At 39.8% G+C, this 15018-nt stretch overlaps 1 protein-coding gene across 1 annotated transcript in view; it reads right to left on the minus strand.

The window, feature by feature from the left end:
- The window catches only part of LOC134575833 (beta-microseminoprotein-like), a 48490-nt gene extending 36935 nt beyond the window's left edge, over positions 1-11555 (minus strand). The window contains exon 1 of the mRNA XM_063435267.1: positions 11411-11555. Within this exon, the coding sequence (XP_063291337.1) occupies positions 11411-11434 (24 nt within the window). The 5' untranslated portion in view covers positions 11435-11555. The remainder of the gene's footprint in view (positions 1-11410) is intronic.
- Between the last annotated feature and the right edge of the window lie 3463 nt (positions 11556-15018).

The following is a 15018-nucleotide window of genomic DNA, read 5'->3' on the forward strand; positions in this document are numbered from 1 at the left end:
CAAAATACATATAAATGTAAGGGCTCTCCCTCACTATTATTAGAATGAAGGGGTAGGTAGGCTTTTTTTATTGGTGGATACCCCTAGACATCCAGAGGAGTGCATATATTTTTCTTTCGGTGTTGAACAAAGGCTGTCCATCCCTCCCAGTATATTTAATTAGAGCCCACACCTGCCTCCCATGAGTGTCGACTGGGGGGGGGGGGCGGAAATTAGGTCCCCCCATATTTATACATATTAGAGCCCTCACTCCATGGCTTGATACACGTAGTTTCTAACCATTTATCAATATTAGCAAGGAAGTCTCTAGGTCACATCCATTTATCAATGTTAGAGCCCCCACCTGCCAGCCATGGATGGGGGCTAAGGGGGACATTAGGCATATTCACAGTTTTTAATTAGAGTTCCACCTGCTGACTATGATTGGGGCCTGGGGCGACTCTAGTCTCCCCACATTATTATTTATTTTAACCCCCCCGTGTAATCACGGGGTGGACACTATGGCTCCCCAATTTATTATTTTATTTAATGCCCCACTATGGGGGCATGAATCAATGTTATTAATATTGATGCCCCGCCTGATGCCAACAAGTAGGGGCTGGCAGCAATAGCTGCCCAGTCACTAGTCTTTCATGGCTGCTTGTTTTACAGCAGACATGCCCCGACTCGCTGCCTGGCAAGCAGTGTCTACAGTGTGGGTGGAGTATGGATTGTAGTGTATGTGGGGTTTAAGAGGTTTTGTGCCTATGGAGGAGGGATATGGGGTGTTGTTGTGTGGGTTGATAGGGGCTGTATTGTTTGTGTGTGGGGGGTTAGGGATTGTAGTGTGTATATGGGTGTATAGGGGCTGAAATCTGTTAAGGGTAAAAAATATTGTATAAATGTGTACTTACTCTGCTCCTCCTTCATCAATGTTAGCTTGCATGGGACCTAATGCGCATGCATGGTGAGCACCGCGATCGTATTAGGGCTTCCCCCATAGGAAAGCATTATATAACCTTACTCATATCCATAAAGGTAAAATGTGTGTAAGAAAGGCTCGTACAAAATGAATGGCCACACATAGTCTACGGTTAAGAGTCTACGGTCTACCCTTTTCAAAAAAACATCAATCTATCCTTGCATTTATTAGTGGTGTCCTCCTTTAATATGTGCTATGTGGAGTTATCATTTAGTTGTCTCAGAGTTTCCTCAATGTAGTTTTCCTAATTGAGGACCATTACTGCTTCCATTTTGTCTGCCTCCTTAAAAACAACACCACATCTTTGATATAACTGTTTAAAAATGTTTCTTGCATTCTATTTTTAGCAAATTCCTGTAAAAGCATATCTAGAAAAACTGTAGATATCCCCCCTTATCTTGGATGGGATACCATTTAGATTTTGGTTTAAAACCGGTATGTATGAAAAGATCATTCATGCCATCAGTACTTCTTTGTACAATTCAAATATAAAAGCGCTAAAATATATGGCTCTCTGACCACCAAATGAGCAAAAGAGGAAAATATATACAAAGTTCCTAATATGCCTCAATAAATGTGTACTCCCAATGTACAATTTAAATTCCAAAAGCTGCTACACACCTGTGTGTACCCAAAACCCACACCAACACACAAACAAAAATACTTATGAAGGTGGAGCGCAAAGTCAGATCTATATTCCCATATGATCCTTTAAATCGTTTCAGCTCAGATGAATATATGGAAAAAATAAATAAAGTGCATATAATAGTGAAGCACAGTTACAAATAATTACACAATTTATTTACTAGACATAAAACACTCCGAGCACTGAAGAGGATTGATATAATTCAATCTCAAATAGAATACTTAAAACATGCTATACAAAAAATAAATAAACAAAATAAACAATGGATAAATGAATTGTAAGCCTCTTACAAGATGAAAGTAAGTGAGTTTTATGCAATCCCAGCTGCTACTCACACACGCTTTGCAATTGTCTGGGCCCAGGTATGGTGTTAGCTGGCAGCCGGCTTCTCCTCTTTCCTCCACGGATATCGCGGTGAAAGCAGACCGCTTTGGTAATCCTGGGCGTCAGTATGGGTTTTCGAGCTTCCCGGGTGCTCCGCCCCTTTTGCGTCTCTACGTCACTACGTGACAAGCGTGCGTGGCGTGCGTCACTGCGTCGTCTACGCGTTTCGCCGAAGCTTCCTCAGGACGTGATGCAGTGATGTCAGCTTGTCAATTGTTCATTATTTTATACGATCCTCTTATTCCTAATTGGATCGTTTCTAAAACATGGTGATTGAAAATTGCAATCTCTATTAACCCAATGCTTAATCAACAAAGAATACACATTGCACATTGCACATAGCTAATTGATAAAATGCATATTGCACATAACTAATTGATACATTTCTGGTAAACATATAAAAACTGTTTGTTATACACCTTGAACCCTAATATTCAAGAAAAGAGAAATAAAGAAAATTAGTATTGACATTTAATGTAAACATGCTGTTTGTATCAATTTTAAATCCTTTTTAACCACAGTGTCCCTTTTCATAAGACATGCACATAGTTAAAGTGACCAAACCCAATTATAGGGTACTATAGTTTAAATGATCAAAATACAAAGTATGCTGGTATACAGTACTTCTTTGTATTGGTCTTTTAAAAAAAATATCTCTTCATGCTTAATTTTCTCAGACATTTTGTTCATCCATAACTAGGTGTAGCATTTGGATTACTGCTAGGGGCAGATTTTAAGTCTTTCACTAGAATGCTCAGTTTGTGTTTATCAAAGGAGACACTAGATAGATTAACAATATTGTCCTGTTTTACTTGACATTACTCAGATGGTCCTCCCCCCTCCCTGCCAAAACGTTATTGATCCATTGTTCTTCTCATTTTCCTGGGAGATTGTAGAGGCCAAAAACATTTGGTTGCTTGAGGGTGATCCGTCTGACCTCCATTTGGGTTGGGGATTGGATAATTGACCAAACAATTCCTGTCTAAAAAATGTCTCCTTTCTCCTTTATTGGAGATTAAGTGGTTTATGTTGGTATTACTAGTCTATGTCTACATATAATAATAATGAATGTCTACATATTGGTGTCCTTGGAGTTTTCGATACATTAAGGCTCCAGTTAGGAGCAAAAGATTTATCCTTATTGTTCAGTTTATCGGACTTTCCTTTGTTAAAATGAATCTTCTTGTTAAATGGTCGTCTCTGAATTCTTCTTGGTTGACGAGTGTGTATCCCCTGTTTCTCCTGTTTCTGTATAAATATAAAATCCACTTTCTCTAATCAATGTATTACTTTTAGTTTTAAATGGTTTATCCTCAATCAATTTGATTATTTGTATTCTCTCTTTATTCTGGCTTATACAGGAAACCTCACCTCCTTTTTCAAGTTCCTCTATTTCCCTCTCACATGCTTTAATGTGTGCTTGCTGGAAATCAAATAATAACTGCATGAATTCTTTGGAGCATCTATGAAGGATTCTATTTTGGACATAAATTAATTAGACTCTAGACCAAACGCTGGGGTTTTATTAATGTTAAGTCCTCTTGGGTCAATGGCCAGTTTTAGATACTGTTCCAAAAAGACACCTCCCACCATTTTTTTACCTCCTTCCCTGCTGTCCTTTCTATTTTGAGGAAGAGATTGGTGGTGTTTAATGATCTATTTGTATGTTGGATATCATGGTCCCTTATAGGCTCCTCTTCGAACACTCTCTCGAGTTTTATGCATCTAGATTAATAAGTCTGCAGTATGCCATGTTAGAAACATGTATAATTACACCAGAAAATAAGAGATACAAATCAGTACTTCAGGATTGTATAATTTCCCCAAAACACAGAAAAAATATATGGTGAAACCTCCAACATTACCCACATACTGGTTAACCCTGAATACAACGTTATAACAATATATGAAATATATAACATAAATAGTGTGGTGAAATAGCACTCCAAAGTGAATGTACCATACAGGTGGACAGCCCTGCAAACACTAGATAACAAAAATGAAGTTGAAGACATGTGAGCCTTCCTGTTGTTCTTGAATAACATATTAGCAATGGATGGTTCAGTAATACAATCTTGATATAATTTTAATAGCTTAAGACTAGAGATGTCCCGAACGGTTTGCTGGCGAATAGTTCCTGGCGAACATAGCTTGTTCGCGTTCGCCACGGATGGCGAACATATGCGATGTTCACTCCGCCCCCTATTCATCATCATTGAGTAAACTTTGACTCTGTACCTCACAGTCAGCAGACACATTCCAGCCAATCAGCAGCATAACCTCCCTCCCAGACCCTCCCACCTCCTGGACAGCATCCATTTTAGATTCATTCAGAAGCTGCATTCTTTTTTTTTTTTTGTATTATTAATTTTTTTTTAGACAGAAGTGTGTTATATTTGAGCATGCTAGGCTGAACATGTGTATATCATGGCTAGTTGCACTGAGGGTATGAGTATATAGCAGTACATTGTTGTGAAAGATGGCTGTCATGTTTAGGGTGTAGCTTGCACGTGATCAACTGTGTATTTATATCAGCAGCTCCACCACTAGTTATAAATCAAGTGTGAGTCACCCCATGAGATGAGACTAGTGAATAACATAATACATGAACGGTTAAGGTAAAGGCATGTAAGGAACTACGACAATAAAGGTGAAATAATGACATGTTTAAACGCTTGCTACTGTACGATTAGTTAATGTGCAGAGAGCAGTTCATGTGATCAAAGGCATGGTGTGGAGGATCGGCTATAGTGGGACATGCTTGGCAGGCTGCTGTTTACTGCTTGTGCTCATCCGATCCCTTATGGGCACCAGGTACAGACCCTGGGAGTCCCTGATACCTGGAACAACAAAGGCAAGTCTCTGGCTGAGTGCCAGGTTCGCGGCTTGAGGTGGTGGAAGCTTGCTTTGTCGGGTGGTAGGATCTGTCCCAGTGGTGCTTAACGTCCGGTGCGGGATTGTGGTTGCTTAAGGTGGAGGCGAGTGCTTGACTTGTGGCAGGCTCTGCATTTCTGTTTGTGCCTCCGGTCCCGTCTTTGACGCCTTTTGCGTTGGTGGATTTTATTGGGCACTTCTTCGCTTAGCTGTGGTGGAGCTTGTTGGGGCTGTGGTGGAGCTTGTTGGGGCTTCCTGCTTGTTATTTGCTTCCAAAATTGATTAAAGCGTCTGCCCAGCTTAAACTCAATATCCTGCCATGCTTTGCTGGTACCAGGAGGACAAGCGGCTGCCGCCATATTGGGAGAGTCGCAGATGAGTATGTCAGCCTGGGCGGCTGTGCTCTGTGCGTCCATTAGCTCCAGACAGCCTCTCAGGGGTGGACCGGGATAACCCCCACCGGTCCGAGGGGGGGTAACGGAGCTCCTGCCGGGAAGTAGCTGCTCCTGGGCATCCCAGGATCGGGAGATCGGCCGCCTCTCCCGCCCGGTGAGCACCAGACCACACTTGCCACGCGGAGGTAAGTAAGACTCTGTCGAGTTGTTGACCGCTATTAAGCATGTCGGGTTGGTCAGGTAGGAGCAACATTGCTGGGTCATCCCCTTCTGGGGTGAAATTTGCTTGTTGATAGCTGCTTAAAGTGAGATATTGAGGGAGCTCACACGAACTGCGTCTTTCCTCCATGACAGCTAGGCCCTGCCCCCTGGAAGCTGCATTCTTAGTGAGAGGAGGGACAGTGTAGCTGCTTCTGATTTAATAGGGAAATCGATAGCTAGGCTAGTGTATTCAGTGTCCACTACAGTCCTGAAGGACTCATCTGATCTCTGCTGTAAGGACAGCACCCTAAAAAGCCCTTTTTAGGGCTAGAACATCAGTCTGCTGTTTTTTGTTTTTTTTCTGTGTAATCTAATTGCAGTTGCCTGCCTGCCAGCGTGTGTCAGGCTCACAGCATATACTGTGCCCACTTTCCCAGTGCCACCACTCATATCTAGTGTCACAATAGCATGCATGTAATATAACAGCAGTCAGTTTCCTTCACACGTGTGCGTTTCAGGGCCTGCCAGGGCACAGTGTCACACCAGTGCAACTCATATCTGTGGGTTTTAAAATTTGCCTGCCTATTGAAGTCTATGGCGGTTAGCCCGGTTCGCCCGTTCGCGAACATTTGCGGAAATTCGCGTTCACGAACGGAAAATTTTATGTTCGCGACATCTCTACTTAAGACATAAAAACAATGTACATAGTGTAAAACCATCAAACAATCAGATAACGTTAAAACATATTTCACTTACAAACATACATGCCACAGAATGTTGCAGTAAAACCCAAAACAGGTCTCAAAGATCAAGTTCAGAGGGAAGCACTCTCCAGCAGACTCCTGTAATAGACTGCTGATCCAGACTCCCATCAGCTGTAGACGGAATCTTGGCTATGCGAATGTGCAATCCAAATGTCCAATAAAAGTAAAGTCAAAAACGTTCCTTAGCATTTCTCCGACCGGTGTCATCCTCCAGGACTTTTTCAAGGATGCATCCAATCAAATTGAATGCATGTCATGCTCTTGATCAGGTCAGGTAGGAGACGATTGCCAGAGTTAACTAAAGTGGCTTTATTTGCAGGTTGTGACATATATCATCAGTAATGTCCAGATAGCGGTTATGCAGGTTTTTATTAATCAGGATAATGCAGAGTTGAAAATAATCCAGGATGGTATGTAGCAGGGTTGGTTTAGAGCAGGGTTGGAAGTATAACAGGTTGGCAGGATAAAGTAGTGTTGCAGGCAATCCAAGTTGGTATGGAGCAGGGTTGGATGTAAATCAGGTTGGCAGGATAATGAAGGGTTGTAATTAATCCAAGTTGGTAAAGAGCAGGGTTTGTAGCAAATCAGGTAGGAAGCAAGACGGTAAGGCAAAGGTTGTTTCAGGAGCCAGGATCTGAAGTCTTCAGTAGGAACATCAACTTCAATGCAAAGACCACTTGCTTTGTCGGGTGTGGCCTTTTATAGCAGAACTTGATCTCATGTTATATAGGTGCGAGCTGGAGGAGGCTAGTGGCTAGGGAGGCCAATGGAGGCTATAAACAGGTACTGTATTTAAAGGAACAGTATTAAATGGACAAAGTCTTTCTAGTCCGGATAGGAACCTGATACAACCCCCTCTTTAAAGAGCAGCCTCAGGATGCAAAGATCTGAGGATAAATAAAAGAAGAAGTAGAACAAATGTATTTACAGTCCCTTTTAAATCAGATTCAATGGAGTAATTTCTTTTTTCTATGTTTTTTCTTCTTTTCTTTGTCTTTTAGCATCTGCTCAAATATGGCTAGGTCTTCAAGACGTACAATTGTACCGTTTAAGGCTCTGATGCGGTCAGGTGGTATGTCTTCAGATATGGACTTTTCTTTTCTCCTTAATGTAGAGATGGGATCATTGTTATTCTTTATTAATCCAGATATGAAAACCAGTGGTACAGTAGGTAATAGTGTACCTGAGATTACTGGTTGTGAAGAAGAGCAGGTTGACACTTGGTTGAAGGTGTCCTCAGGGGGTTCTTTAGATGTAGTCATCATCATACCCACGATAGCTGGAAGTGTAGGTAGGGTCTTGTTTGAAGGATAGCTCTAGGGGATTAGCTTCCACAAACCTCTTCTCAGTCAGATACCTTTAATAATTGGTGAGTTTTTCTCTTGGTATGATAGTACCTGTGACGGTTACCCTTATAGAGTGAGGGTATCTACCGTCTGGACATCCTTCTTTCCATAGCTGGAGAGCACTGCAGAGTTCCAACCCGATATCCTGAGGACCTAATATAGCTGTATAGCTGAAGGAAGAGCTCTTATAAGAGCTAGCAGTGATATAGCAGGTATAGCTGTTCCCTACAACACGAGACAAGGCTGCGAGTTGAGGGTAAGAAGGTCTATTTAATGAGCACAAAGGCATTTCTTTTATACACATTTTCTCCACAAGGTTACCACCCACGTGGACCTTGTGGAGCACAGGACACAAAGTCACCAAACCAATAGAAACAATAATTAACACAGTAACACTCCCATATACAGTCAGCAATCCCTTCCCTCTGCCTGTGATACAATTAACAAAGACAATGGACCAACTCAATTAATTATAGCAGCAAAAAAATACATTTTTACAAACCCCAAAAAGTACCCCAAAATACAACACATCCCCTGATAGCCCCGATCTGGGTGAACAACATATCCAAAAATCACCCAGATCGGTTCAGGGGTTCAGGAATTTCCTGGAAGTCTTATTTTTGCCCCACCGTGCACATGGTCTCATGCCCAAAACATTTCCATACACTCGAGGGCAAAACACTGCTGGACAATTTAAGATGGCCGCCGCCACATGTTAGAATCTGTTCAAGTTAAAAGTCCAAGGGGCAGAAACAGTACTTTAGAATCCAATATGCACATATGGAGTTTTTAAAAGGCAATACACCCAGGGGCCATACTCATAGGGCAAGAGTTTGGCAAGCAGGTCTCTCCAAAACCCAGTGGCGAAGTGCAATTCGTCACAGTACCATCGCTGGCTTTTACAAGACCAGGGGCACACAAGTGATGTTTAGCAGCATTCTTCATTACTGCGGACCAACTGATGGGAATAGTAGTCATGGTAGCCACCATAGGTTCAGGAAATTCGCTCATGACTTCATCTTCTGCACGCATGCCATCTGAGGGCGGAGCATTGTAGTCCATCTCTACAGATCCCTCATCTGAATCATAAGATGCTGGGGAATCATCTGATGGAGGAAAGATTCATGGTTCATGAAGAATATTTTGGCATCATAGTTTGAGCATATTTATACATTCAGACATCTGTTTGGTTGTTTTGGGTTGGGAGCGAATCATAGCGGCTACCTTGATTTTTTTCACACGTCTTGGTCCAAACTTAGTATACTGGTGTTATGGTTACCCCCAGGCTAGCTGAAGGCTGGACCGCTTGGATGTCCTGGTTCCCGAATGCGGAGAGAGAGAAGCGCTATTCCGGTCGGCAGACCACCAGAGTCCTGTGAATACAAAGCAATCCCACTAGCTCTAGTATAGCTAGAATACCCTGGTTCCCACAAAACGAGTCGAGGCTGCGATTTGGAGGTCAAACACGAACTGGCTTTAATGGCACAGGGTTAGCGTTATTTATGCAAAAGCTCAGGGACAGCCTCCTCTGGACCTGATGGGATACAGGGACAATAGATACAGTTGACCAATGACAATATACTGCATCGTTTGAAATAGTCCCCGCCCAACTTGGAGATAATGATTCCAACGGTTATGGCAATGCAATTATCTCCAAGTGCACAGAATCCTACGTGCATTTCCAACATGTAAAAACAGAATAAAATATATATTTATAACAATTTACACAATATCCCTGATATTTCACCATTCGTTAGATAGCTCGGGTCTGAGCGCATCAGATAGACGAATAGCGCTCAGACCTTACGAACGGTACGGCTAGTCTCTGAGATATAAGTCTTTTCGTGTCTCCTTGTCTCGAACACGAGATGGCGGCCATCTTTCCTGCTTGTGAATAGGCGAGCGGGTATCGGTCCCAAAACTCCTGGAACTAAACACGGATAGCCAGCTGCACGAATACCGCTCTCTGGCTGGTTGTCCCAACCCTTTGGGAACTGAACGTCGACTGCCCTGAAGGGACCAATTAGCCTGCGGTTAACCGCAGCCTCAGCGTTCTAATTACGGACACACGCCGGGGTGTAGGTGGTCCTTGTTCGGGAGTTTGGATACGGGGCAAATAGTCGACGAACGAGGCCACCCTGAGGTAGTCAATTAAGGTTTGTGGTTAACCGCAAACCGCAACCTCCCGGTGGTCGTCCATTCGGTTGTTTCCAAGGTCAACCGGGTTAAGTGGCGGCACACGCCAGAGGCCGGGTGGTCCGAGTTCGTATGCACGAATTTGTAATCCAAAGGGGTTTGTGTAAATGAGTAAAAGTAATAGAAGTACCGAAGGAACCGTCTTCGGTACTTTAACATAGGGTAATCCAATATGAGTCTGTGGAGTGTCGTAACAACTGGGTCTGGCCCCCACCCTGACAGTTTTGACAGCTTGGGACATGACTATAGTATAGCTGTGTATGCGCTTATGCACGGCCATATTGGTCGCTGAATATGAGTCCATTAACCATCTTCTCCATGGAGGGGGAAGCACAGGCCCAGATATGCATTATGGAGACACATTGTCAGGTTCCTATCCTGACTAGCAAGACTTTGTCCATTTAATACGGTTCCTTTAAATACAGTACCTGTTTCTCGCCTCTAGTGGCCTCCCTAGCCACTAGTGTCCATCGACTCGCACCTGTATTATATGAGATCAAGTTCTGCTATAAAAGGCCACACCCGACAAAGCAAGTGGCCTTTACATTGAGGTTGAAGTTCATACTGAAGATAGAGAAAATACCTAGCCACTGGATACTCCTATGTTCATATATTCTGATCATGAGTGCCCATGTGATCTCACCCACATAGGCTAGACCACATGAGCACTTCAAAAGATAGACCACAAATTCCGATCGGCAATTACAATAGCCTTGGATAGAGTATTTCCTAGCCATACGGGGGCTGACAAAATGGTCCTCCACAATCACCTTATTGCAATTCACACAGTGTCCACAGTGGTACATGGGACACTCCTGGAAACAAAGTGTGATTTTGTAATCTGATTGTAGGATGTCCCATTGCTTATGGACTATTTGCTGCACATCCTGTGAATGTATAGAGAAAGTAGCCAAGCAAGGTATATGTTTATTTTCAGGTCTCATGCACTTTTTCAACAAGTGCCCTTGTTCCAAAGATCTAGCATAGCCCATGGAGGTGAAAGCCTGTTCTAGTTCACTAGATCACTCAGCAAAAAGTGTGTCAGCCAACATTATTCTACAAGCTCTAACGAACTATCCATATTGCAGGCGGTCCTTAAATCCAGCTGAATGACATGATCTGACATGGAGACAGGATATTCTACCAGTAGGTTTCTAATATAAATCCATAAATTCTTCCTTTACTTATCTACAAAAAAATTATCTTTTGCAAAAATTATATTCCAACGTGAATTAAATCATCTCTAAAGAGCTGCCCATCCTTTCTTTGAAAGTGAGCAAGGTTTCCATCCTCTCACCAAACAAAGAAGATATCATCGATATATATATATAAACCAAGCACTGACATGGCTCTGAAATGTCTCATCCACATACACTTAAGCTTCCATGTATGCTTCTTCCAAAGCCACAATAAACAAATAAGCATACAATAGGGCCATGCTTAACCCCATTTCTGTCCCCTGCGCTTGTAAATAATACTTTCCTTCAAAGTTAAAGTAATTATAGTACAAGTAACAGGAGATAAGTTGGGAAGTATTGATATGCTTCACTCATCTCAAGTCATTTCAATACTGCAAAAACCACCTCCTGTGGTATGGATGTATAGAAGCTATTAACATTCATAGTGTACAATAGTGCACTCACAGAAATCACATGAGTAGCCTCCATCTTACAACTAAAGTCCGTTGTATTCCAAAGCTGGTGATGAACATCCACAAATTCTGACAAAGGTTGTAGAACAGATCCACACCGATCCAATGGGACAACCAGGGGGAAAGCCACGTTCTTACGTATCTTATGTAATAGATAGATGGGGTGTGAGGATACTCCACCTATAATAAATCATGCCTTTTCTCAATTAAACACGTTCTAAAGCATCTTCTATTAGTCCACTGATAAGAGACTGTATTTCCTCAGTAGGATACATACCAAGCAGCCTGTAATGATGCAAAAAAAAATTTTTTTATCATTGAACCTTTATTGAAATTACAAAATGGTAAGGAAATAAAGATGTAAAGAACTGCAGTTCTGCCATCATTTTACCAAAATATATTTAACATGATTGTAAGATATTTAAATCATCTTAACAATAACTGATACATGATAAACAGGGTTAGGTTAACATAAAATGTAAACAGATTTAATAGAAACTGTAGTCCAAGAACAATGACCTTCATAGAGAATAAATTCATAGAGAATAAAAGTCAGCCACGTAGGTCTATCAATGCCTAGAGGAAGTAGTCTGAATGCGTAGCCACAGACAGCCACTGTATACAAAAATAAGGAGAGAAAAAAAAAAAGAGGAAAAATTGGCCAATTAGTGTGATGCAAAATATATACATAATATTATGTATGTATTTTGCAGTTTACTGATAGGAGCATATTTCCACTATTTAGTTCACAGATCAAGAGAGAAAAGGTAACAAAAAGAGGGAGAAACAGGAGAAAAAGTGAAAACACTCCTATATTTATATAAATATAGATGTTTTACTGCTCCTCCTTTTTGACTCTATAACTTACTTCTCAATTGATCTGTGAATAAAATCAGCATTTAGTCTCCAACCATCAATCATCTTTTTTACAATCAATAATCTTTTTTTTACGCCATGGGCGGAATCTGGAATCACAAGCGGAACCAATCATGTTCGGCATTGCGCTGCAGTGGTCCATAATTCGTGTACATTTCGGCTTGAAGTTTGAGAATTCGTCTGAACACCAGAATGGTCCAAATTTAGCTTTATAACAAAGTCTAGTTATTAGCAGTTTTAGACAACATTCCTAACATTTTGAAAGTTCACCCCACTGAGTCAGTGCTTAGTAGAACTATCTTTGATTTATTTATAGGTACAAGTCTTTTGTGCATCTAGATCAGCTTTGCAAGATTGGATCAAGAGCATTGTTGGACAGCAATTGTCAACTCATTTCATAGCTATTAAATATTGAATTTTATCAGTACATTCTGATTATTATTTTTAAACTACTCCAAGATATATTTAACTCTAGATTTAGAGTCAATATCAAGCTGAAATATGGCCTTTTAACCCCTTAAGGACACATGACATGTGTGACATGTCATGATCCCCTTTTATTCCAGAAGTTTGGTCCTTAAGGGGTTAAACTAGGCTTAAGTTTCTTGCACAAAAATGTTCTCCATTTCTCTTGACTTTTAATCTTGACCACTTTCCCATTCTCTGCTGATGAAAACCAATTCAAAACCTAATGCTTTACAATGGAACTGGGTTTCTCTGGGTGATAAGCAGTATTGGCTTTGCATCACTTTTTTCCAGTGGCCAGAAAGATTGATTTTGGTCCTATCAAACCTAGGCAGAATTCCAGATGTGCCATATTTTAATAATGAATCTGACTGTGTCAAAGTTTTTGAGATTTGTATAACTTGCTACTCTAGAACTTTATCTCATACATATTTTGATCTTGGTCTTCAGAATGCTGTTTATTTTATATATGCTATAACAATATCAGTGACTTTACAGAAACAGGTACTGTATATTTATTTAAGATCACATGACCTTTTAATTGAAATAATTATGCAACTTTCCATATATGTATATATAATGTAAATGCTGCATGTATTTATAATGTATGTGCTGCATGCATTTAGAATATATAATATATAAAAAGTATGTATGTGCTGTATGTGCATAGAATGTATATTATATACAACGCATGTAGCATGTATGTGATATACACAGGATAGCAAATTAGGGAGCAATCTTCTAAATAAGTGAAAGATCAAAATTAAGAAAAGCCATAATCCCTATTTTGGTCATTCAGCTGTTTAGTACATTATCTCCCTAATTGTATACTTGCCATTTTAAGGATACCAAACTAGGGAGCTATCTACTAAACACAACAGGCTACCAAAATTTGTTGCTGTTTAGCTGATAGCTCCCTTGGTAGTATCCTTAACTATGGCAACATTAACCCCTTAAGGACACATGACATGTCTGACACGTCATAATTCCATTTTATTCCAGAAGTTTGGTCCTTAAGGGGTTAAGTAAGGATACCAAATTAGGGAGTTAGATACAAAACAGCTGAAAGATCAAAATTAAGAGAGAAAAAAAAGCCATTTTATTAATTTTGGTATTTTGGTAGATATCTCTCTAATTTGTTATCCATATGTGGGATTCCTATTTTTAAAGATACTTAATGAGGGAGTTAACTGCTAAACAGCACTTTAATTTAATATGTTTTGGAATAATGGATAATAGCGTCCGAATTTCATTTTGCCTCCAAAATTTTTCAGAATTTTGCTTCATTCCAAATGAATAATTTCCGAATTATAGATGAAACGAAATTCAGAAATTAAAAAATTGAGACAGATTTCACCCATGCACATCTCTACCAAGAAGGCCATCCTATTATTAACTTTACATCTATATATAATTTAGACCAGTATTGGTTATTTTACCCAAATCTAAATTAAAGAAATGTTTACTACATAAAGGATCATGTGGTGAGTGTACAAGTGCCCAGTTAAAATGACTGCTATCAGCAGTATTACTTTTAATTTGTAATAATGTCATAGAACATTAAAATAGGGAAAGAAAAATATATATTTTTTTTTAAATGTATCTTCTGCAAATATTATCTGCAGGCAAAAATGTATGTAATTGTGATAATGTTCTTTGATAATCTGAGTTTAGAAAACAATGCAAATAATAACCTTTACATAAGTTTTTCTTGTCCGTTAGTCTCTCCTAGTTTATCTTGAGTGCTTTACAAAGCATATAATGAATTTGTATATACAATCATTTGGTAAAATATATTGCAAATATAAAATGCAGAAAAAAAAATCTACATTTTAGATTATGGTATTAATAGGGAGTATGGAAATTACATTATCTTAACTCACAGTTAAATAATTTTTCTGTGTGGACTTACCATTGTGAAATCAATCTCTTCCGAACATAGGGTTCATAGGATTTTTTGAAGTTTATATATATATATATACTCTGGTAAAGGACAACTAATCACTAAACACCCAAGACAAACTAAGACTATGGCAAATATTTAAAATAAAATCACTCAAGCGTATTACACTGCAAGTGTAATCCGTCAGTAAATACATAAAAGTAAAACTTAAAGAATATAACTTCTGACCTGTGAAAAATAATAGTGTTCAGACAATGATTACTAGTACATGAACGAAAAGAGACCCAACCAAAACTAAGGTCTGAATGAAAAGCTATATATTATTTTATTTTTATAACATTTATATTATTTTATTT

Source organism: Pelobates fuscus, chromosome 10 (genome assembly GCF_036172605.1).
Source record: "Pelobates fuscus isolate aPelFus1 chromosome 10, aPelFus1.pri, whole genome shotgun sequence".
Lineage (NCBI taxonomy): Eukaryota > Metazoa > Chordata > Amphibia > Anura > Pelobatidae > Pelobates > Pelobates fuscus.